This window comes from Cydia fagiglandana, chromosome 12 (genome assembly GCF_963556715.1).
Source record: "Cydia fagiglandana chromosome 12, ilCydFagi1.1, whole genome shotgun sequence".
Lineage (NCBI taxonomy): Eukaryota > Metazoa > Arthropoda > Insecta > Lepidoptera > Tortricidae > Cydia > Cydia fagiglandana.
The window spans coordinates 18,595,602-18,621,979 of record NC_085943.1 but is presented as its reverse complement, the minus strand read 5'-3'; the positions used below and the strand labels follow the sequence as shown (position 1 = coordinate 18,621,979).

Here is a 26,378-nt window from a genome sequence, read left to right as displayed (position 1 = left end):
TCACTTCCCAACAAACTTATCGCAATAGTTTCATTTCCCAAAGGAACCTTTAGCAAAGTTACACTTCTCATATAATTTATTTGGTCAAATTATCATTTGGCATGATTTTACTTTGTCAAATGTTATTAGAACAAAAACTTATTTAGCAAACGTTTTTTATTGTCTAATATTATATTCCAAAACGATGCTTGGTCAAAATTCGTCACTTCGCAAATTTGACAAATAGGCATCTCTATTTTAAATTGTACTTTTTGTTATGTGAATATAGGTACGTTAAATTCTACGCAATTTGGGTTGGTAGGGTTAGGTTTGAACTGCGATCCTCACAAAACGGAACCGCTAACAGAAAAGTAGGTTTGGTTAGGTTAGAACTGCGATCCTTACAGAAACGAAATACTATGTACTAGAAAAAGGTCATCAAAGTGGATTAATTAATTTAATAGAATAACATTTTAAACTAAAATGTGGTTTAAATATTGGTGGTTATTTAGTATTTTTGGGTTACAATGATTACTTTGGTGCTATTTGCTTTAATAGAATAGTAAGATGTAACAAATTTGGTTATCAATGTTATCATTTTACATTAAAATGGAGTTTTAATTAACCGACTTCCAAATCTCAAAGAAGGAGGTTATTAATTCGGTTGTATGTTTATTTTAGTGATCATTTTACTACATATTTTTGTCAGAAAGAATGTTTTTATTTGACGTTACATTTTACTATGTATATGTAATGATCAGTTAAATACCAGACAAATAAAATTCTGCAGCCTCCTCTAAGGACTGTTCATTTTACTAAGCGGACACACAAAAAAGTATAAATTACATTTTTCTAATTCTGGAATCGCTTTATTTAGATAAATATAATAAAAACGGAAACCAACGCAAAACATTTTAATGTAAATATAGTATAATATAATAACATCGGTAAGATTTTCGTACTTTTACACGGTTGCGCCGTTCATGTGCCTGCACATCAATTTTTGACACTTTTTGACAAGTTGTAAACAACATTCGTTTGAATTCTTTCAATGTTTTAGCTTCTCATCTACCCTTTTTTAAGTGCATCTTCACATTGATCTAGTGCCACTCGATGGAGTGGAGCTCCGGGCAATTAGATGAGTTGACTTGTTTTTGAACGAAATCAATGTTTTTCAAATTCAGTAGCTTCACTTTCTGACCAGCATAGTGGGCACTTGCCAAATCAGGCCGAAATGAAGAGGTGACATTATGCGTCTGATAGACGGAAAGTACTCGTTATTAGATGCATTATTTTCTGTAAATGTCGCAACCAAAGTTCATGTCGCAAAATAGAACAAACTTTTTAAGGCCACAGGAACCAATTGCCTGCCAGACAAGGACTTTCTTCATGAATTGGTCAATTTTGATGTTACTCTCCTCGTCGAATATATGATCTTCTACAACGGCATGGTAGCATCAGGGCCATTGGTAACGTACTACAGCAACATTTTACGCATTTTCCGTTGTCCATTAAAATGCTACGAAATTTATCTTAATGTAAAATGTAGTAAAGTTTGACGCTTCTTTTTTCCGATTGCTTTCGCTGCTCTGTAATTCTTTTGTCCATTTTTTTCTTTCTATGGGTCCATTTACTGTACATACTTCTTATATTTTAATCTGTGCCTACTCTAACGCCTGCTGTCTTAGGAATTTCGCGAACCGATAAGTAATTTATTGATTTTAACAGCCGCATGACAATACTTTTGTTCCTGGATTGGCCGGGCCGCTTCTGTGCCGGGATTTTGTAAAATCTTCAAGCATATGATGCTCTGCAAATGTTTTAATTATTTTATTCACGTTTAACTTGGAAAATTTGCACATATTTACGATTTTTCGCAGTGAATACTAGCCTGTGCATCCTTATTGCAGAACTAACTTGCTATGTTCCAAATTTGTTCGGTCCTTCGGGAAAAATATTTGACTATTATGGGAACAAATATGTAGCAATTGATAAATAAGGGATTGTTAATTATATTGTTATGAGCTGTACGTCAATTGATTTTAAATTCGCCGATTAAAAGAGGTGTAAGAGTGTCCGCTTAGTAAACTGAACAGTCCTTATTGGTATGTAAATTGTATGCCATGCAATATTTTGGGACATGTAAGTTATGCTTAATGATACATTTGACTAAATAATATTTGGTAAAATGTAACTTGTCCAAGTAATTATTTGCTAAACAATAACTTGCCAAAAAAGACTATTGCTAACTGAAAATTTGCGATAAGTTGTTTTGCCAAACATTTTTTTGGGAAATGATAATTTGGGAAACATAGTTTGGGATGTGATACTTTGGGAAACGTTTTTGGCCCATTCGTTAGTAAACCGTTTTCAACTGTTGTACGGCTTATGCGAGTACCATCGCCCACACTGTTAACTGACAGTTCGTGAACCTTATTACAAAAGGCATGAGGTTCACCGATGAACAGTTAAGGTTGATGTTTTTACATCATACGCATGATTCGATCCGTGTATGAATTTCATCGTGTTTCTGTTTCATCGCCTCCGATTGCCTAAACGTTGCGTCTATGTATGCCGCGACCTGAACTGGTTCACTAAAATTGTTATTCGGCTCGTTACTTCTTTTTTAAAAAGAGCGTTTTACACTTATACTCTGCCATTCACAAGCCTCATTTTTCTTCGGAAGCTTGTACATACTCTTCGTTGGGGGTTTTAGAACTTAATAATTAACTTTCCACAATTTTTGTGACGAAATATTGTTGGGGTAGACCTTCAAAAACACTGCGACAGAATTTATTTCATATGTTAGTGTGCAATAAAATAAGACCCGCAAACACATGTACATATACTAAAACGAAGAACAGTAAATTTGGTACTAAGCTAAGATTATTATTCTAATTATTCTAATTGAGACTTGAGCATTATCCAATCTATGTTCGTCATTATTTCTAACCGTTGTCGAATCCGGGTCGTCATAATTGCATATGACGGGCAAACATCCGTCAGTGGTACTTAAAGCAACAGATCTTGATTAAGTACCGGCTTGGCCCCACAAGGATTCACAAAGCACACACTAGTAGTAGGCAGCAGACTGATGCCAAGTATAACTAAGGCGCTTCGCAAAGTCTCTGTCAGTACCTTGGTGATGTAACTGGGTGGTCTACTGGAGTGTATGATTGCCTAACAACGAATTCTGCTATTTTGATTGAACTGGTTTCCTGGTAAATGCATTTAGATTTATAGAACGGTCGTAACTTCTAACTCATACTCATAGCAGAAGAATCGAAACTCTTTCCTTCTGACTGTGTCTAACCTAACCTAACCGAACATTATATAGGTATGCTGGTTTCCCACATGGGCTTTAGTGTATGTATACATATTTACCATGCCATGCCATATTGCTATGGAAAGACCCCTGAACGCATTTGCCAGAATGACCTCCAACCACGGTAAATGGCGAGAAATCGTACGGCAAGCAACATTATGTGCCTGATGTCAGAGGTTGACCACGACACTCTGGAAAGAGTATAACGACTAAGAAGATAGATATTTACGGCTACGGAACACTATAGGTATTCAATTCACTGGCCTGACATGCTTTGATTGCTTTGTGACTTCTTTCCAATTGATTGATTCTTTGTTTGCCGCGTGAGCGTTGCGTAGATTTCGTTCGTTTATCGTTAATCGAGTACAAGTGTGCGAGAAATGGCATCTCCATTAGAAAGGAAATGCAAAATTGTTGATCTCTCTACTGTAGTTGGCGTGCCGTTAACAATCGTATTGATGGCGATGATGTGTCCCGGCTTTGAGCTAAGAACATGTCAAATTGGTGAAATTGCAGATGTATATCTTCATTAGGTACATTGTTTTTAACATCCGTCGTATCGTAGTATCGAACATCCATTTTATTTCATTCCGTCTACGTGGCAAGGATTATGATTTTAGAAGTTTATAAGAATATAATATTAATGTATGTATGATGAAAACAAGCCGTTAAGTTTTTTAAACGTTTTTCTTGTACATCTCATACATACAGCTGTCATTATTATAATTCAAGGAAAGTTTGTGCTTGAATGCCCATGGTAGTAGGTACATGCTTATGTTTATTTAAAATATATTTTACATAAGCGCACGTTTCTGAACAACTTGTTTGGTTTCCACGTTCACCCGGTAGCCAACCGCGGTCTAATATACATAGTTAGGTATATTTAGAACTATAATATAGTTAGGTATATTTAGAACTAAAATAAACATCACGTGACAGCCTTGGTGATTTTAATACTTTGAACGTTTGAATTATTGCGTAATAGTAAAAATAATCAGTTTTATACTGTTTACTTTCAGACTGACTGACTTTGTACTTGTTGACTCAGGGTACAAGTCAATGATTAACAAATGTGATTGGAAATGTCAATAGAGCAACCATCAGTCAAAAATTTGTTTAGAAATTATCACCACTACCAATATATTTTACGTACCTTTGATTGAATTGCATGTATGTACTTATACGATTGTTGGGTGATTGATGTTCGTGTTTTTCATGAGGAGCGGATATTACTATGTCACTATACGATTTTAGTTGTGCTTATCTACGTCATATTTAATCATAAAATCGAAATTACACATTTAGTCAGATATAGAAGTTCTAGACACATTGTAAAAAATACAAATAGAAGCACTACATTTAAAAATATACCTACAGGACTCGGCAATACATTAGACAAAGTATTAGTAATCTATGCTGCTTACGTCTACGTAAGTACGTATTTATTGCTGCGTCTCTGTCGGCAGCTACTGAATTAAGATGCGGTGTAGGTTTTAATCAACTTAGCGCCTGGCTTAATAAGTGTAGCCAAGTTACTTCACTATAGCTGTGAAGTTAAATTCAATTGAAGGCGCTAATGTTAACCTGAAGTTACTGTTAATGATAGTAAAGTTATATTCATTCATAAAGCATTAACGTATCTTATAGTTAACTAGATTTCAATGGGTTTTAAATATGTTACTCATGCCTCATTAATCTGTAATGAGTTGTTTGTTCATTAACGTAAGTAGTAAAGTATAATGAGAATTTTCGTCATTAAGTTCAACCGCATGTTCCTCATTTAAGGTATACTTTTTTTTAATATTCTTCTTTCTATCGTAGTTGTAAAATTTTTTTTACTAAGTATCTATTTTCTGTTTAACTTGCGCCAAACTGTTTAGACTTTCCACTAGTTTCCTTATCTTTTTTTTTTTCATAACATATAGAGATCGGGAGATTTTTGTTTGCTGCCTTTAGTCTGTTTGCACTTTCTTTTTTACTAATGAACTTATTTGCAAGAATTCCAGAATGCTTTGTTTATGTAATCGTTTTTAGGTTACTTTAGTAAAGATATCGATAATTATTATTTGGCATTCATCCTTATTTGGGATACCGTTTGGTTTACAAGTGTTTGGTTTGTCAGTTTATTCATCATCATTTTGTTTAGCCTGTCATGAGTCATCATTTTAAAGACTAAACGTTTAATAATTTGATGCCATTCATGTTGACAGTAGGCACAAAATTTACTTTAGGTAATATATTTTTATTATTTCAGCTTCTTTTAAGTTAAGAGATATAGCTAACCTACCAAATGACGTTGTACGGTTTAACAGGTATGTCGACATAAACAAACCATACTACATAAAAAATTGCCACATACATTTAAAGTTCAAAACTTCAGGCCACGTAAACATTTGCCAAATCGATTGTGCACAAACAGCAATCGCTTCACGAAAGGCAAAAAGCTCCATTACGTAAGCAGCTTTCTTGTGTAACTGGTGAAAGAGCCTTCCCACCAGTGCATGTTGCAACGAGGGCCAGGCCAGTCGAAGCCGCGCCGCGCGCCGCATCGCTTGCTGGCGACCACAGGTTATTGTTGTGCCGAGTTTGACTGTGCGGTATGATTGTGCTGGTTGGTTTCATGTGTTTTATCGTTAAATAATAGACTAGTACTCGGATTATTAGTAAAACAAATCCAGTGTTTCGTTTAGTCGTTTAGACGTTTTATTAGAGAGGATATTGTCAATTGTGTTAAGGCTTGTATTCGGCCTCCGTTGTAAATAATGCTACCTTCGGTGCAGTAGCAACTGGAGAAGTTAAATGTTAAGTTTCGGAGAAGTTAGTGACCGTGACCGAAATATACGGCCTTGGGGTTGACAAACTAAAATCTGTTTGTTATCAAACACTCGTGTTATGTAATGTAATGTTACATTGCTAAGGGGAGAAAGCACCGTAAATCAATTGCATAAAGGCGATATTGTTACAGCTGCCGCCTCGGACAATGAGCCTGATGCAATTATCGTAATATTCCTGACTTACGTACTTTGTAATAGGAGACCGCAATGCAGTACGAATTTCGCAACAATAGCAGATTTGTGGAAATGCGAGAGTTTTGAACAATGCGCCAAACTGTAAAAAACTAAATGACCTAATTAACATATATCATGTTCTCACATCGGCCCTCCTTAATCATAAATGATTATTGATTAAAGAAATAAATCTTAATCAAAACCTGATGTTTAGGCATTTAAATTCCCCAAACACGCTTTTTTGCGGTAGTTATAAACCCTTTCCATAAAGGGCATCTACCAAGCGTGTCAGAAGAAGGTGGTGTACAATGTCTTTTAACAAATTATGCTACTATTGTCTCTTGACAGAATAACGACAAGAAATAGTTGATTCACATAAATTAGCCACCTATTGTTATATGTTATGGCGGGTTATATATCCAAAAGAAGTTTTGAGGTTTCAATTTGGAAAGAACTGAAAGAAGCAATTCGGTTTATAAAATTTGTTCAGAGATGTTACATAAAAAGTATTGATTGATTAACAGTATCCAACCTGCTTAAAGTAAAGGTACTCTTTTCTTTGCCAAATTTGAAAAACGGGTTCCGAGAAATTGTGTAGGTACTTAAACCTTAAAACACAAAATCTTAAAATGCAATAAAATAACACTTTAAACTTTTTAAAGGATTCTTTAAACATCTTTCGGTTAAAATGCAGAAGTTGTTTTTATCGTGACACTTTTTTGAGCAGGTACGGAAATTTACAATTGATAATAATCCGGAACCTTCTCAATTGGACATGTAAATATCCTCATGGGCTGCCATTGGCCTGTACCACATACGCTAGTACTCAAGCAAACATACCATTGTCTTCCAAAGCCAAACGCAAGAAGATAATGCCTGGCTGGTACGTTTAGCTGCCTTCTTCCATTGGGTAACGTTCTGTTGACATGGTTTATTTACGCGTCATGTGTGCTGGTGATCTCGAAGCCCGGTCATTAAGTGACGCAATTTTGTAGAACACCCTGTTTAAAAACAACTTGCCTAACAACCGAGACTTATAATAAGACATTATTGAAAAGAAACGAAACGATTCTAAAACAATAATTTCAGTATTGGATTTCTATGACAATCAATATTAATGCCATCAGTCATTAGTGGTACGATCAGGATGTAATGTTGGCTTGGTCACGTAATATGCTTTCATATATACATTCTACGTTTCCGTTTTATGTTATTTCTAAACGTGTTATGTCAATACTCTTAAGTGATTACCCCAAATTTGTGTCATTAGTATGGCTTGTCACGATACTCACGACACGATACGTATGTTACGAATGAATAAGATAATGAATTATGTCTGCCATGTAGTGTTCGATCCTTGGGACGAATTGATTCTTCCGTCACTAAATTGGTTCGGTGCCAACTGTCGCACTGCGGTTCCATGTATTATTTTCTATAGAAATATAGAAGGCATAATAACAGTAATTCCTACTGCCTACTTGAACAAGTTACTCGCTTTAGATTTTGTGGTATTAAATAGTTTGATAGCCATGTTTTTTTTAATTATGAAATTTATGAACCCATAGCGATTGTTTTCTTTATATATACTTACGAAATAACTATACGTAACCGTTTTATTATTGCGGCATTTACCTGGTACATAGGTAAACTGATACTGATAGGTTAACTGGAAAAGATCCCTTGAAGGGATTAGTTCGCCTTTGTACTTAATGACGAATGTTATTTTTCCTGTTTTTTTTTTTTGATTTTTGTACAATAAAGTGTTTTACTACTACTACTACTACTACATTTATTTATAGACTGGCTAGACTGCTAATATGAAAGAAAAATAAAGGCAATTTATTTTTGTCTGTATTCATAATTTATACTGTATTTTAGTCTTACCTTTACCGCTCTCAATATTGGGCACGTACAATACGATGTATTATGGATAACTCTTCAAAGTGTTTATTCATGCATTTCTTCGCACGCAACACTGCTCAGACATTGCTGGAATACTAGATGTTTCATTTCCATTTATATCAGAATATTTATTTTATTTATAGTCATTTGTTTCAAAATGCTTTATATCAAATAGGTATGTTGTAAAAAAAACAATATTCGAGTAAGCTTTACAAAGTTTACTCTTTGATGCGGTCATCAATTAATCTAAACCAGAAAGTTTGCTTTTGGATATCCGTTTGCTTTTATCCATTTAAATTGATAATGAATAATAACGTATCCATCCATAAAATGTATTCGTATTCTTTACCTATGTCGAACGCATAATTTATTAAGTAAACGGTTCACGTGAGTTATTTTAGCCCTAATAGAAAAAAGTAAAGATAGCGGATTACATTAAAATAAACATTCGATGACTGTTTGATCGATTCCATGAAAACCGTTTTATCTACATCTTTTTCGACGATGATAACGAAGACACGTTTGCTGTATTATATAATATATGTAAGATAGGTACATTATACATACTTACATAGTATTATATGGTGTACTCAGCATCGAATACATAGTGAGTGACGTCCAAAGTGGACAAATATACCGTAACACAGGTTTGTTACAAGGATAATAACATTAATAACGATGTATGTGTGTTTGTGTGACGATATATTTGGCCACTGTCACTATCTACATTTTTCTATTTGATGTTGGGTTTACCTGGTTTGCAGCAGTTCTGCTGCCCATCATGGCGAATACCTCCCTACCAACAACTTGGGGCAGGTTCACCCGTACTATTGTGGGAACCTGTCCAAAACCACTAAACAGACACCGCAATCCACTACCAACACAGCTCTTACTGAATCAAAGAGCAAACGGCCGCCCGTATCTCTAGCGAGGACCGTTTGACTCAAATCAATTACTCAATTACAAAAAAAAAAAAATTTGATGTTGGGTGCTACATATTATACCTACAGCTCACGTGTCCTTCGGCGGGAATACCGAGACTCTTATATATCGCAATGTTTCCAGTCGAGGCGGCCTCGCTTGGTTTACCCAGTACCGGTCCTACGTTACCTGCAAATGATGAATAATACTTATAAGTTATAACACTTTATATCCTATAATACAAGAACAATCTCACAAGTTAACCAAAGCCAGATCTTCTGGTCGATCGTGCAAGGGACGTTGCTTCAAAAATAAGCCACTTTTGACACTGACGTATCTAATCCATATCGTTTCTAGACGTAATATTCGACGTATCTTAAAGTTCGAATCGGGCCGTTCATGTGGATCATAAACATATGAAAGTGAATGCAACGCTACTCGGATAATTTTCCTGGCGTAGCCAGCGTAGCGTGGTTTCGGTATTTCCCACTATCTCCAATCTCCAACTTCTACTTTGTTAAAGTAATCTTAGACTACAGTTATGTTATGATATGAACACCGTAGACTTTTACTACTTATGTCTTTTAAAAACAATTTCTATAAACAACTCTTACACGTTAGCATTAGTACGATCTCTCGAAACGTGACCACCGTCAGGCGTGACCTCTTTCAATTGATCAATTCTAAATGACACTCGACACAAAACTGTTGTTTACAATTCTATGGAGCACGTTTACCTCTAGCTAACTAGTATAAGAAGATCTCCGATATTAAGTATACTTGTAACTGATCTCCAAGTGGTTATACTAGAGACAGTTAGAGACGAGAAAAAAGGCAACATATGGACTCCATTTTTTATACCAAGAATTTGTTACTAAGAATAACTAGTTTTTTACCCCCTTTATTCATAAAATGAAACTTAGCAAAACTCTAATTTTCGTCTCTTATTAACAGACAGAACTGTTAAAATGACGAATAGTGACAAACGATTATCAATGGTTTGTTAATACCTAGATTTTGCAAACGTTTATGTGATTCGGTTAAATTATGTTCTAATGTATGGGCAAGAAAAACTAATTATAGCCAGCATTCTATGAATAAAGGTATCATACCTTTGGGTATGGTGCTTTACGCACACTAGCGTCCCTCCCCCTCCCCCTGACGCAACCCCCCCTTTTAGCATGAAATATGTCCCGGTTTACGGTTTTTTTTTTATTTTTGAGAAAAGTATTAGAGTTAGGAAATAAGTGTCAAGGTAAGAAATAATCCTTAATAAATTTTTAACAAAAAAGGTTATATGTATACAACTTTTTAGTAAGACTCACCATATTCATGTATTAACTTGTTGAAGTTCATTATAAGTTAGTACGTGATAGTACTGAAAAAAATCTTATACGGAAAATAAGCTTGCAAGGTTATTGTCCTGTATGATTTCTTTTAGTACTATCACGTACTATGTTATATATCAATAAACTTGCAGAAGATCACTTCTGCAAGTTTTTCAACGGTTAAATTTTGTCGAAGTTCATCTAGCCATAACATGAATATGGTGCGTCGTATCAAAAAAATGAATATAACCTTTTTTGTTTAGAATTTAATAGGGAATATTTCTTTCATTGACTATATTGTATATTGTATAACTTTCCCCAAAAAACAAAAAAAACTCCCAACCGGGACATATTTATGCTAAAAAAGGGGGGTTGCGTCAGGGGGAGGGGACGGGACGCTAGCCTGCGTAAAGCACCATACCCAAAGGTATCATACTACATTCATAGAATGCTGGCAATAATTAGTTTTTCAAAAAACACAATTTGACCGAATCAATGTTATGAATAGCGTCAGTAAAGAAAATGTTTTGGAAGTTTTATTTCAGTTGCAACAGTCGCAAGCTTGTCGCAAAGTTTTTTGCTACCCGTAGATTTGTCGCTTTAACAAGTTATAGCTATACATTAGTCAACATCAACACCCTGATACCCAAGATCTCAAGTAATGCACCATCGTTGAGATCAATGATAGACGCCACACGTGACGAATCACGTTTATCGTTATTATGAACACGCTAAATTGTCTTCAAGGTTGCGCTTTGATCAACATTACGTCTGACAGCTCTCCTGATAGATTTGGTATTGGCAGTTCACCTCGTATCAACAAATTGAAATTGATATCGCAACCCACATCACCGATTTTCCGAGTTCAGGGTACTATAGAATCTATAGTAGTATAGATGATACGTCAATTGACAATAAACGGGGTTTAGTTACTACTCGTATTGTCGTATTAAAGTGAGTTCGGTTGTTTATCGAATATTTTTCCTGTTGATTTCGGCGCCCCTTCCATTTAACTTCCAACTTATAAGTAAATTATCGTATTTAACCATTAAAATCTTTACCAGTATCGCGTTATAGTTCCAAGAATTTGAGAGCTAACAACTCATTTACCTATTTGCGGTTTTCCCGAGCTATAATATTCTTCGCTGTTTCTTGTCGGTTACGTTTTAACGGTTCGTAAGTAACGAACGCCTTTCCATAGGTTTGGAAACTACGGTGAGTAGTTACGTGACTGCTAAGCGGAATTATTTCCGGAAAACTTCCACTTCTCTTTCTGTAATAACTATAAGCCGTCGGGTCGGCGTCGGCCCGGTTTGGATTACTAGACACCAACTATTTCCTATTTTATTTACCATTTACTTTATCTTTACACATTTAACGTGTTTACACAATATTTTAAATGCTTAATTAAACATTGCATGAGGTGACGTAATCGTCACAATCACAATACACATCCGTATTCCGTAAATTATAAATGCAACACGTACAGTTACAATTTAATAAATTACATACGCTGGGTCACTACCATTTCTGCCTCATCACAGTCAGTAGGGATGCGCCAAATACGAAATATTTATTTATAGACTGATACCATAAAAAATTTAAGCTCGTATAACAGACATGCGACCTTCAAACGAGAGGTCTCAAAAAGTTTCTTTGCCGTGGGTTCGGAAATTTTATCACTAGCTATTTCGGTACTGGTAAATATAGTGAGGAAATCCCCATACCTCTATTCTGCGAAGCAATAAAAATGTGTAAACGGAAAGAGGTCTGTAGCCAACAATGATATGCTTGGAGATGTTTATTACAGAACAAAACTGACCAGCACAGTCGTATAATTTCATATTTGTTTCATCTCTTTTTAGATTCGTAAAGTATACATTGGTACTAAGTGTTGAGAGTTGAGTCTGTCGTGAAGTGATCGTTGTGGTGTGATGTGGTGATCATGTCTTCGGTAGTGTGGGATTTGGTGCCGGTCCGCTGCCGCTGGATCGAGACCCTGAGACATTGCGGGAAAACGCTCCTGCGCCGTCAACGCAAGATTCTTAGACGTATCAAAAAGGTAAATATTTATAAAAGATAAGATAAAACATGACACATAAAAGAAACATGTTATAGTATTCGGTGAAAGGAGAAACAAATTATAATAATTTTTGTGTAATATTTTTAAATGTGTTGTTACCTGTAAATTATTTATTTTTGTCTTCCTTTATGTAATACATATCGCGCATTGGATTACTCTGTAAAGTGGTACTGTATACTTGATTATTAAATAAATGAAAATAAAAAATAAACTCGTCATATTATAGGTAAAATAAGCTGATCTCAAAACTAGCTGGGAATGTGACCTTATTAGTCCGAGGACATTATCTCTTGCGATTCTCTGTCTGCGTGTCTCTCGTTTATTATTAACAATCAACATGGACATCTTACATTTATGTCGGCGGCCGATCGTAAGATCAGGCAGATCGTAATATTCCTGTGTAATGTTTTGACGATAGTCACATTAAACTAATATATAGGTAGAAATAGAACCCCCGCGTAGCGGAGCATCGTCAACTCAGGGAAGCAGTCAAAGATTTTCACGTTTCACGATATGCCTGATGATCTTACGATCGGCCGCCGACATTTAGATTAAGTATTCATCTACTACCCACCATCATTATGCAATTAGGTTCAATTAGCGTAATGTACGTGTACGAGTATACCTACTAGGGACTTCCTAGTGCAACTGAATGTCTTGCGATTTATCATTATGCGTTAATTGGCGCTGCACATTATATCAAGTTAATAACGCATTGAGACTTGCAATCTCGTAATAGTAACTTCTCTAACTAGCAGTTTCTCTGCAGTGCACGATTTTTATCTTTTGTACTCTGTAATAATTTAAGACTCGTTGAATTAAACTGGCGGAGGAGGACGGAGGTTCATGGAACTTGGTCCCAGTGATCGTTTTAAAATTCAAGGTTTTCTATTGTGGTGACTTCAGTTATTTGTATTTTTTCTTTGATTTTCATATATTATAAAAGAGTTTTAATTATTTACATTTTTCAACAATGAAAGTGATTAATTTTTTATTTTAACATGTTAAATTGGACTAAAAGAAAGACTAGAAGAAAGAAAGATAAGTATTTCGTGTAATGCATGTTAACAAATCTTAGTCCATTTAAATATTTTCGGTGAAAAGCCTATGAATATGTCCGAATAAAAATCGGAAGGATGAAATCTGGCAAATATTTGGCCTGGCCATTGTACCTAATAATCGCTAAGTGTAGGTTGATGGTACGAATTATAAAAGAATTGATAGACCATCATAATAGCGTACGAGTATGCCAAAATTTCAAATTCCACGCAAGGTGGGAAGCAAATGCCCTGGAACACAGACTATGAACTCCGAAAGAGGGAGTAGAGAGCAAAGGGAGGGATTTTCGCTGTAGACTTGAGTGTCTCTGCCTATAACTAATGGATCCTCAGCTACTGAGAGCAGAGGATACATTAGTTATAGGCATCGAACATTCTGGCATAGTGAGATGCTTTCGTCCAGGACACTAACATCTAGGTTTAGGTTTAAAAATATTTATTCTCATTAGGGTAACATTCCATTTCTGATCGCAGCTGCACTACTAGTATGAAGGTACGAACGCGTCGGTGCTGTTTTCAATTTCCATAGTGAAATGAATGGTAGTGCTGCTGTCACTGGAAATGGACTGTCACCTTAAAAGACATACTCGTACAAAGTCACTTAGGTACACGATAACAGAGTTACAAAGTAAGTAATCTTATCTACGCGCGGTAGCATACAAAATCTACGAGACGTGTTACAGAAACAAGATCGCTGCAGATTTAGAACTCTCTACCAATTAATAAGAAATCTAGATTGGCATTGCATTGTTTTGATCATCCAGTATCGTGTCTGCTTACCATTGCGGCGCCTCACGCCACGCCGAGACCTTGCGCACCGGATGCACTTAAACTGCGCGTAGATGCCCCTGCGTCTGCGTGCTGGTTGGTATGTTATCGATCCACGGGTCATTGACTTTTACGATAATTCTAATCAAGTCGAGAAACTAGAGAAAAATCTTGTACAGTCAACTTCAAATAGGTAGATGGTGAAGGCCAGAATGGCCAAATTCATAGAAGTACACCTTTGTTACCAGGTTACCATATAAAAATATAATGTGTATTACTGATCTACTGATATATTTGGCAACTTTGACCGTCACTATATGTTTGAGACTATATCTCTATTTCTCTTCTCCGTCGAATTACTCTTGGCAGAGCAGTCGTGTTCACGTCGAACGACGAACGATTCTACGCCAGTTCTACCTGGCAGATGCTTCTCTGGCACATGTGTTAAGTGAGGTGTTGGTAAGGGCTTTTATCTGATCCGTCCAACGCATTGGGAAACGTCCTCTTGACCTACAGCCATTGACAGCCTGGACAACAAGTTTCTCCATGGCCTGGATAACAAGTCTCTGCTCGTCGCGACACAAGTCCGAAGTATCTGAGGATACGCACTCTGACCGTAGCTGAGAGCCTCTCTTTCACCTTGAGTTCTTCAAGTATACTTATATTTGTACGGTGTTGTGTCCAAGATACTCGCTGCTTTCGTCTCCAACACTATACATTTCGAGTGCGTCGATTCTTTGTCTCTCTCACTCCTTCACTGTCCATGTCTCTCCATCCATCCTTCGTCTATGTATCTCTATTTATGTCTCAGGATTTTGCTACCCTTTAGCTTTAACACGTGACATCATCATGACAAATGTCATCACATTTGTCTATTTTCGTGCCAACACAATAATAACTAATTAGTTACTTGTTGCATTTTTACGTATTTTTCTTATTTATTATGTAAGTTTTCATGTGATTCACAACGACTTCTGTGACCGAAACACTTTGACATTGAACCGTGTCTTGCTTGCGACATAAAAGTAATTCACGTGGAGCACAACCCCGACAACAATGAGTTGTGAAACGCGGCTGCTGCACACATTGTTCCTGTGTATATTTAATTACGGATCGCGTCGCGCGGGCGCAGTATCAGCATATCTCTCTGTGGGAACTGGCTCAGTGCAGGTTTCTAAAGTGGGTACGGCTGTGGAGGCGTGGCGGCGACGACATTCGAAGTGACACCGTCTGCAGGTACCGTTGAGATCCACACCGCAGTTAACGATTCTACCGTGGATGTGTATCAGCTATTCTCGTACTACTCGTACGTCAGTAGGTGTGATCTGTTGTTGTTGCTTACCGATGTGCAAAGTGTACATCTAGAATTTGAACTTTTTCAGCCGGTCACTGTTATCTTTTAAGACGTAATTTTATTGCACAATGGTTCAAGTAGATTCTCTTATCTGTTGCATATTCTCCTACTTATCTATTTGAATTTCCCTATCAAATGCGCGTGTCTAATCATTCTATTGCAGCTAGTAGGTACTCTGCCATTTCATGTGATGTTAAATTTTTTTTTTCTGTGTCTATGTATGTATAGATTAGAAAAGTAACACAAGTACGGATGTTCTAGTTTCTATCGTCTAGCCTCCGTAACGTAACAGCTCCTTACGTAGTAGATTAGTAACATGTATGTTTGGGTGTTGTAATCTTATGCAGCTATTATTCGTTGTGATATAAGTGAAAGTTATGAAAACTTGTTTTACGTCGGTTCGTCTTCGTAACCTGTTTCTAATTTTAATATATACAGAATGATTAGTTAGTTAGACGAGTTAGTTATTTTGTCATTGGGACTGACTGAAAATTCTTGTCTGTACGTAGGTAGGTATCTATTTAATCGCTAGCACTTTTATTTATTACTTATTTGGCCTTACACGCGATTACGTCCCGTTTCAGATAAAATTATTTTATTAGGTTTTAAAATTTTATACGAATTTTTATTCACAATTGACACTTTAGATCGCAACCTAGGAACGTATTCGTTTAGTAGATGTGCAGCGATTTCCTTTCGCGCGGCGCAGCAAGGTCGTCGACCCGCGTGCACCGAGCAATGCGCCTAGCGAGGGAAATGGGACCGCATCTAGGTAGCAGCTTGTTGTTGTTATAGTCTAGCTAGAGTAATGCGGAAATGACTTAGAAATATACCTCGGACTTTCTAGATAATCGATAATATTTATTTACAGCACTGTATATAAATATACTAATAGAAAAGAAAAAAAAAACACAGTAAACTGACAATTGTGTAATATTCCTTTTTGTGTACGTAGCGAAAGAAATGAGACTAATGTAGGTATCTAGATCTAGAATAGGTGCGCTCTTTATAAAATTACAAGTTTAAAGCGGCAAAGGGTCGAATCTAGCCAAAACCATGAGCCAAGCGCGTGTCTAACGACTTTTGACAACTAAAAACTTGACACTCTCTTAGATATTCCTTACAGATTCCTTATAATACGGTACGATGTATAAATAAATGTTGCGGGTTTATGAATTAGGCCCTTATCCACTCGGTTCAGTTCATATAAGATTAAGGGGTGTAATAATAATCCATTAGTCCTTGATTTGCTTCTATTGATTCTTTTCTGGGTATGAAGTAGGTATACCTATAATGTAAATCGATAACCTTCAATTAGCGATGTGTCATTGTTAAACTAGAATACCTACAATGCGTTGACTAACGCATTGTTTATCTATTAATTCACGGTTTTCAATACCCACTTACATAACGACTCATGTGGGTTTTACAGGTGAACATTCCTCAATCGTCATCGTTTTTATGACGAGGTGCTAAGGTCTGTTTTCGCTTGTTTTTATTGTTAGTTTTGCAACGGTCCGCCGTTGCACCACGGCCGGGACTGTTGCCAAACGCTGCGGTTGTTGTACTTGTGGTGCCTTCGAGATTTCACTTTGCGAATCTTCATCGGTGATGACACGCTGCAATTTCGGCACATAGCATCACGAATATTGAAATTCAAACGTCAAATCTCTGTTTCTATATGCCTGTCGCCTTATTGTAATGAAAGTGATGAAGATATTATTATACGAAATTTGATTTTCGCTGGTCTCTCGTAGCAATATTATCACGTTTCTTTAAATTGTACTAATGTTCACTCGCTCTGTTGTTTTTGGGTCACTCAGTGATAGCGTCTTCAATGTCTGTTTACATATATATCCTATATCCTATCAATTCAAATCAATCAAATTATAATGCAAATATACATTTTTCGCTAAGGACTAGGATGATGGTTGCTTGAATCACGACGAATCTATGGAATTTATATTATATTGCAGTCGTTTAATTTCATTCTTAAGTGACTTATTAAAGTAAAATTAAAGGATTATGCAGTTGGACTGCACTGCGTTCAATAACCTGAATTTTAAAGTTATACCTAACCCACTTTCTCGATAACAATGAGTCAGTCTCTTTAAAATTAAATGCAGCTTACTGCCTGGTACACTATGGGTACAGTTTCTTTTTATATCCACTGATTCCGGTTTCAACACGGTTTCAATAACAACAACAAGCACGAAATTAGTGAAAGTGTAATCGAACCGATGACTTGCTAATTAAAACTGAAGTGCAGCTGATGCAAGGTTTGCATTCAGAGAGCGATGCCGTGTGTTTTTACAATTGTATTTATTTTCGTCAAGGAGCTGAGTTGAGCTGACCTCCTTGCGCCGTGATCGAGCTATTCTTGGAAAACTGAGAATTGCCCTTTGCGTTTGTTATTTCTTGTACAAATTATGCATTGTGGAATATTTACCTTATCGGTTTGAGGTACAACACTTATACATTAAATCGGTGTTCTTCAAACTGTGGGTCGCGACCCCCTGAGGGTCGCGAAGCCTCTGCCAGCCTTAGAAAAATACATAAGCGAAACATTTTGTTCATAACTATGGGGATCGCGTCATGAAAAAGTTTGAAAAACACTGCTTTAAATAATATTATAAGAAGCAATTTGACGTGTGATGTAGGTATAATATTTGACACTAATACTTAAATTTCGATTTTCTAGTGAATATTATATACGTAGACGTAGGCCCCATTTGATACGCAACGCATCGAAGTCTTCGATCAGGGAAAACACCGTGAAGCCAGCAAATCCGCGCATAAAACTTATGTCAAACAAATCAGTAAAATACCACACAATTAGTTGATAATCCTGCGTGATGACCAGCCTATATACCTAACCTAACGCTTCAATGAGTCCTCGCCTGCGCGGTACGGGGCCGAGGGGGTAGGACGACTAAGGGTGGCGGGGAAGGTGCGGGCGCCGAACGCCTGCCGCCCGCCCTAATATAATTTCCTTTAAATAATGGAGCAGACAATGATACAATACCATAGAAACTTTTACTATAAGATCCTGTTTGTTTGTTCCAGGTGTACCTACACAGTTGGCGCTCCGCAGACGAGCTGAACATGTTGGTGGGTGCGAAGGTGGGCGGCGCCACGCCGCTGGTGATCGCCTGCAGGAACGGACACTACGACGTGGCCGAGTACCTCATAGAGAGGTGCAAGGCCGACATCGAACAACCCGGCTCAGGTGAGAACATCATGTACTCAAACTAAGCTTACATACGTACTGTACGGAAACCAAAGAGTAATTTAATAAGGGTATAACTGCAATGTTCTGCCGCAAGAGTGCAGCACAAGCTCCTCTAGTAAACCATAGAGTAACTTGTACACACTGCCTTAAACTGTTTTTTGACTAGTATTCACAGACAATAAAACATGACATTGATACATTAAGGCGGTTTGTTAACAAAGGCTTACCAGAAAAAGCGAAAATCGAAATTAAGTTATCTGTCTCTTTATCGCTCGAATAAGCAGAATGATAGAGAGGTTAGATTACGAAATTTCGATTTTCTTGTTTTGCGGTAGACCCCCAGATTTTGACGGATAGTGGTAGTGGTGCCTGCTACGCAGAGTTTCGCGTAATATTCCCTATTACTATTATATATCGTTAAATGAACTTAAATACTCCAATGCCTTCGAAATTTCGAAATCATTGGTTGACATTGAAGCATGAAGTTGTATATAAAATGAATGCTACTTGAGGCGGACTGACGATAGTACTGTAGGCCAATAATGCATCGTAACACTGGCATTGACGTGTGTGTGTGTTGAGCAATCTATGATTATTTACTTATTTATTTTACGCTTTGCTATCTACGCAGATTCTCTATGCAACGGCGACGCACAACAATACCCTGCGGCCTCTGCAAGTTTCACAAACTATCCGCTGACTAAGCGTTCATTAAGTACCTTTGTCTATCAACTAGGCATTGTTCACAGAAGCAAGCGTCTGCGACGTTAATTATACGCTTTCCCTGCTTTTCTATACGTCAATAGCTTGGCTTACGCCCACTGTGACTGTGATATGCCAAACCGGAAAATATGTGCATGTAATAGTCGAAAGAAACATCTACTGCTTTGGCATAGCTGTTATAATGAGGACGATATATCTTCATAATATATTTTGTCGATATTTTGATATCCCGTTGGTACAACTGTATTGGTTAAGTTTCCCGGGTTATTCATTAACGTAAAACCGAGTCTTTGTTATTTACCTGTATGTCTGTTCTACCAAAACACCTGATTATGGCGGATAGCCAACAATTCGCTACCCACCTGAAAATTGGAGACTATTTTCTTTTCATACAAAGCTTTTTAAATAGGTACAATATCTGTTAAAGTTTGTTACTGTCATATTGATAAATATCATATTGATACTAGCGATAGCGGTACAACCTGAAATTCGGGAATCAGCTGCAAATGGTGTTAAAGGTATGAAAATCGGCACGATTAATCTTTAGGCCATTTGAATCAATTTGACCCGTAGCACCAAAAAAAAAAAACAAACGAAAAGGAGTTATGACGTCATCTTTTTTTTGTATGGAAAAATAAAAAAAATTGTTCAGAAACCTATCGTGTGTGGTATTAAATGAAAGGGCATTTTGAGCCGGTTCTAAAAATATATCACATTATTATATTTCCGTCACTTGCATTAAATTAAAATAAAAATAACTTTCAAAACATACCAAGTTTGGGCTCCTCCAGATACGAAACCGTTGAATTATTTTTTTCAAAATATACCTCAAGTAATACCCAATATCTTCATATCTAACCCCAAGAAATTAATTTCGAAAACATTTAGTTTTAGTATTATTTTAATTTTTTTATTATTACAAATTGTGATCTATCAATCTTTCAATGAAATGGCCTCCTAGCCTAGTCGATAGTGACCCTGCCTATGAAGCAGGCAGTCCCAGGTCCGAATCCTGGTAAGGGCATTTATTTGTGTGTTCATCATCATCATCACACAAATAAATGCCCTTACCAGGGCTTGTATATATTTGTATATGGGCATTTATTTGTGTGATGATGATGATGAACACACAAATAAATGCCCTTACCAGGATTCGAACCTGGGACCTCTTGCTTCATAGGCAGGGTCACTATCGACTAGGCTAGGAGGCCGTTTCATTGATGGATTGATAGATTACAATTTGTAATAATAAACATTTAAAAAATAATACTAAAACTAAATATTTTCGAAATTAATTTCTTGGGGTTAAATATGAGGATATTGGGTATTACTTGAGGTATATTTTGCAAAAAATAATTCTACGATTTCGTATCTGGAGGAGCCCAAACTTGGTATGTTTTGAAAATTATTTTTATTTTAATTGAATGCAAGTGACGGAAATATAATAATTTGATATATTTTTAGAACCGGCTCAAAACGCCCTTTCATTTAATTCCATACACGATAGGTTTCACAACAATTTTTTTTATTTTTCCATACAAAAAAAGATGACGTCATAACTCCTTTCCGTTTGTTTTTATTTTTTGGTGCTACGGGTCAAATTGATTCAAATTGCCTAAAGATTAATCGTGCCGATTTTCATACCTTTAACACCATTTGCAGCTGATTTTGGTCAACCGCTACTACTATACGCATTTGGGATAGTCGCAGGCTCAATTGCGTGATGATGAGTCAGTTGCGAAATATGGTTTAATTGGTAGAAAGGATAATTAAGATTTAATCTAGTTAAAGAATTAACATTTTATTTCACTCGTAATTGGCACGCTGCTGCATCGCTAAGCTGGGTTAGCTGGCAGACCTACTCCGACAGTGTTATGATTTAATGTCTGCCTAACTTGACCAACCGGTTAACCGGTTAAACCTGGAGTTACCATGGTTACCAGTACCATTTGACACCGGGTTAACGGTTTAACCGCTTAACCCTGGGTTAGTGGGATGGTGCAAGTGGTCTTTAAACAAGTAGATCGATAATGTTGACATGTAAACTGATTTTATGAATAAAATTGATCATGATTTGATGATCTTTCCAGTGACATTCGACGGCGAGACGATAGAGGGCGCCCCGCCGCTCTGGTGCGCGGCGGCCGCCGGCCATCTCCCCCTCGTGCGCCTCCTAGTCCGCGCCGGCGCATGCGTCAACTCCACCACGCGCACGCACAGCACGCCGCTGCGCGCCGCCTGCTTCGACGGACATTATGACATCGTCAAGTTCCTAGTGGAGAGTGGGGCAGGTGTGTAGTAGACCGTCTGTGATCGTGCTCCTAGTGTCAACAGCATCATAGGTCGCTCGTAGACAAATCCACCACTGATTTTCACGGTGGGAGAACTATAGACCGACCGCTTAAATGAGTGCTCGCCAGCGCGGTAAGGGGGCGACGGAGTATGACGACTCAGGGTGGCGGGGACTCATTTAAGCGGTCGGTCTATAGGCTTTGACTTTTTTGATTTAAATGTAAGTGGTGCCTACCGCGGACGTCACACGATGGACTCTTAAATGTAAACAAATTGGTACTGTCCCTGATTTTACCAAACAAGAAACTTCAACCACAAACAACTCTTTCGCTTACTTTCGCTACCCTTCACCACAACTTTCTTTAAAGTTTAATAGTTCTTTGTCTTATAAAACTGGTTCACTTCAGCGCTTTATTTTTTAAAGAAAAGGATACTTATATTATATACAAAGTCTCTATTAGCGACTCCGAATCAGCAGCTGACGCACACGAAGGTGCGATTGCTTATACACGGTGTAACATGAGTAAACCGAATAATTTTAACAGCGTATTCCTGATCATATTTAGAGACAAAAATGTCCTATAAACTTTTTTGATATTTGCCTAGTTTCAGAGATATTATTAATTAAAAAAAAAAACAAGTTTTTATTGTTACGTAGTGTAAAAGGCCTTTTTGATGGTGATGTTGCTGCTATGGGACGTAGGTAGTCTAAATATCCTTATTGATAGATGTCAAAAAGTGACATGTAACACTTTGCAAAAAGTAGGTTCTACGAAAAAAAAAAATTTAAGTGATAAGTTTACCAATAACATTTATTATTTATGTACAAATACATTCAAAAAATTTAAAGAAACAAAAAAAAAAAAAATTTTGCTTTTAGGCGTAATTGACCTTAACTCATATTACATCTTTTACTTCTTTTGACCTCAGAAATGCGTGGTTAAAATTATTCGGTTTCCTCATGTTACACCGTGTAGATGAGAGAGAGCTTTTTTCAAAAAAAAATCTGTTTTATATGATAATAACTATGAGAATTCAATATTCTACAGAGTAGCTTGAATAGCACATACAATCAGATCAATATTTAACATGTCCTTTCTTTTACAGACATAGAAATAGCGAATCGGCATGGTCACACGTGCCTAATGATAGCGTGCTACAAGGGTCACATCCGAATCGCCAAGTACCTGCTAGCGCTGAACGCCGACGTCAATAGGAAGAGTGTTAAAGGCAATACTGCACTACACGACTGCGCGGAGAGCGGGTCGCTTCATATACTCAAGATGCTGTTACAACACGGTGCTACCATGGACGTTGACTCTTACGGTAAGTTTACCAACACACCACATGACCACACTATCGCCTCCTAGCGTTAATCCGGCATCTTTTGCCACCGCCGCCCACAACAACCTAATTTGAGTGGAACAGGTACTAGTTTTTACGATAACAATTGCCATGTCACCTTCCAACACATCGGAATCTAGGCTTTATTGGGATTGCACTAGTTTCCTCACGATATTTTCTGTCACCAAAAAAAAGTGAATGGGTAAATTATTTCGTGCACCAATTTCAAAAAACTTGAGATAGTCGTGATTCGACTTTCGGTTTGGAAATCTCACGCCTTACCGCAAGGCCCTCAACGGTATCGTCGACGTCAAATATATGTTTACACTTTTACACCTTACTCCTTTGTATAGCCTGACAACAGTTTATTTAACCCTGAGATAGTGTCGCTGCAAACAGCTTACGTATGGCAATAATGTGCGTACGTCATGTATAGTTGGGGTAGTGGGCATTGGCTTCATGTTGATACTCGTAAATGTCAGAAACATTGCTTACAGAGAATTCGGTTCTTTCAATTTACCTATTCGTCAAAATCTGATTCTAATTATTCAATATTTATATATTCTTCGTTTTTTGACTCTGACGAAGTCTGATTTTCATCAGATGTTGTGTCGCTTTCAGGACCACTAACCTCGATTATAAAACGTTCAGTCTCCAATTCGATTATAGGACCTTTATTCCTATAATCATCTTCAATTTTTTTAACATGGTCACAGCAATTGCTCCAATTTTCTTGAGTTACTTCCTACACGATACGATAACCAGTTCATTACAACCGCACTATAAAACGTCAATACCGGTCATGTCAATAACCAACTTTAAAACATTGTTTATTGGAATGCTATGTAATCCTTCGTCTTTTTTAAGCTGTAAGTATTTGATTGCATTCACTACAATTTTTTTCACATCTTTGGAATATTTTTTTGTCATTTTTGTAATAAAACTGTTTATATTTGAATATATTCGTAGATATTTTCTATTTGTTTACATCGGTGACATTCGATGACATCCAACGTTCGTTGTCAAAGAGTACGTGTTGCCAGTAAAAGAAATTAGTACCATTGAAAATCCGCAAAATGGCGAGGGTCAAATAAACTGTTGTCAGGCTTTAATAAGGCCAAAATTGTAAACATATCTTTGACGTCGACTGTACTTACGCCTTGTAAGATACCTTACACACGTTCACCGACGCACTAAAAATAATGGGAAATGCTCCTGCTCGGTCATGCATGAAAGACTGCTAGGTGAATGTCCAGACGGTGCCACCTTCACTACCTACTCGCAGACATTAACTGTGAAGAAAGAAATGCCACCATTTCTGTGCCAAAAGTATTTGGGTAATCATTTTAGGTTTTGTCTTTTATGTTTTTATAGATTTCTTTAAAACGCTCAAGTAGCTACCCTGTTACCATGATAAGCTAAGTTCCAATATGTTTAACCGCGCTACCCAGACCAATAATTAATTTGTGTGGCATTAAGTACTTACCCATGCGATTGATCTATTTTATCATTTCGAAGCCTTAATCGTCATTCTTGCGTGGCTACTAATAGAAACATTCTCAACTAACCATCAGTGGGTCCTATGTCTGTGGAATAAGGTACACGAATGTGCAATCAACGTAGACGGTGGTACAGAAATACGTCATATTAACGTAAATGGGAATGCCTTTGACATCACGCGAATGGCTCATCTAATCGTTTATATTACATAATAATTAATGGTGGAGGCAAAGGAAGTAGGCTAATATTTTATGTATTTTCTACTTGCATTGTAACTTTCCACTGTCACAAACTAATACTAATGCGTTGCTAATATGACGACCGGTCTGGCCTAGTGGGTAGTGACCCTGCCTGCGAAGCCGATGGTCCTGGGTTCGAATCCCAGTAAGGGCATTTATTTGTATGATGATACAGATATTTATTCCTGAGTCATGGGTGTTTTCTATGTATTTAAGTATTTGTATATTATATATATCGTTGTCTGAGTACCCACAATACAAGCCTTCTTGAGCTTACTGTGGGACTTAGTCAATCTGTGTAAGAATGTCCTATAATATTTATTTATTTATTTAATATAGGTCGTTAATCGTTATTATAAATTATACCTACTCGTAATAATCAGTTTGGTAAACTTTTGAATTAAGTTATAGGTAAATCACAACCAATAGGCAAAAATTCATTAATTTGTATTAGATGTGAATAGTCTAAGACACTGCTTTTTAAACTGTCAACAAACAAGCCTCTACCAGCTGTAAGGCAATACATAAGCGACACATTTTGTACATACTAGGGGGGTCGCGTAATGAAAAAAGATTGAAAAACACTGGTAATTTGACAGCTAATATATAGGGTTGCATGGCTCCATTAATTATGCTGTAATTTGATTTTTTTTCGTTAGACAATGTAGGCTTAATGTAGTTACCTACGACAAATCATACTGCGCGGTACATTACCATCTTCTTCTGTTGCCAAACTCGGGGTGCGATTTTTTCTTAGACTTTACATTTCTTCTACAATCAAAAACACTTTGGTACCTAATTGGCAAGCAAGGTGTGAAGATTCTAAGACTAATCTATGTTTTTCTTCTATCTCCTAGGTATGACCCCACTACTAGCAGCCTCAGTAACCGGCCACACACACATCGTAGAACACCTAATTAATGCAGAAAATGGCCTGGTCACACGACAGCAAAGGATCGACGCTTTGGAACTGTTGGGCGCCACATATGTTGACAAGAGACGGGACATGGTCGGCGCACTTGCGTTGTGGAAGAGGGCGATGGACGATCGGTAAGTGTGAGAGAAACAAAATTCGCAGAAGTCTGGTCATGAAGCTAAGAATCGCCGCATTAGAACTATTGGGCGACAGAAGATGGGCATGGTCGGCGCGCTGTGACAGAGGACAATGGACGACCGGTAAATGCATGAGTGCTGTACAAAAAATAGTCACGTAACAGAGGTTCGACTGCGCCCACCTATAAAGTGAATTCTACGCTCGCACACCAGAGCGGCCTGGGGATCCGTATCCAATGTGAATTCCTCCCTCGAAATCACTTCCCGGT

General features: G+C 37.2%; 1 protein-coding gene across 2 annotated transcripts in view; it reads left to right on the top strand.

Moving 5' to 3' along the window:
- LOC134669690 (protein fem-1 homolog CG6966) overlaps positions 1-26,378 on the top strand; it is a 108,580-nt gene that overhangs the window by 69,241 nt on the left and 12,961 nt on the right. Inside the window, exons 1-5 of one of the 2 annotated variants that reach the window (XM_063527366.1) lie at positions 12,356-12,525; positions 18,793-18,955; positions 21,772-21,972; positions 23,081-23,299; positions 25,914-26,106. In XM_063527366.1, coding sequence (XP_063383436.1) covers positions 12,409-12,525; positions 18,793-18,955; positions 21,772-21,972; positions 23,081-23,299; positions 25,914-26,106 — 893 coding nt within the window. In that variant the 5' untranslated portion in view covers positions 12,356-12,408. Of the gene's footprint in view, positions 1-12,355; positions 12,526-18,792; positions 18,956-21,771; positions 21,973-23,080; positions 23,300-25,913; positions 26,107-26,378 lie in introns of those variants that run through there. The other variant, XM_063527368.1, reaches the window with a different exon arrangement.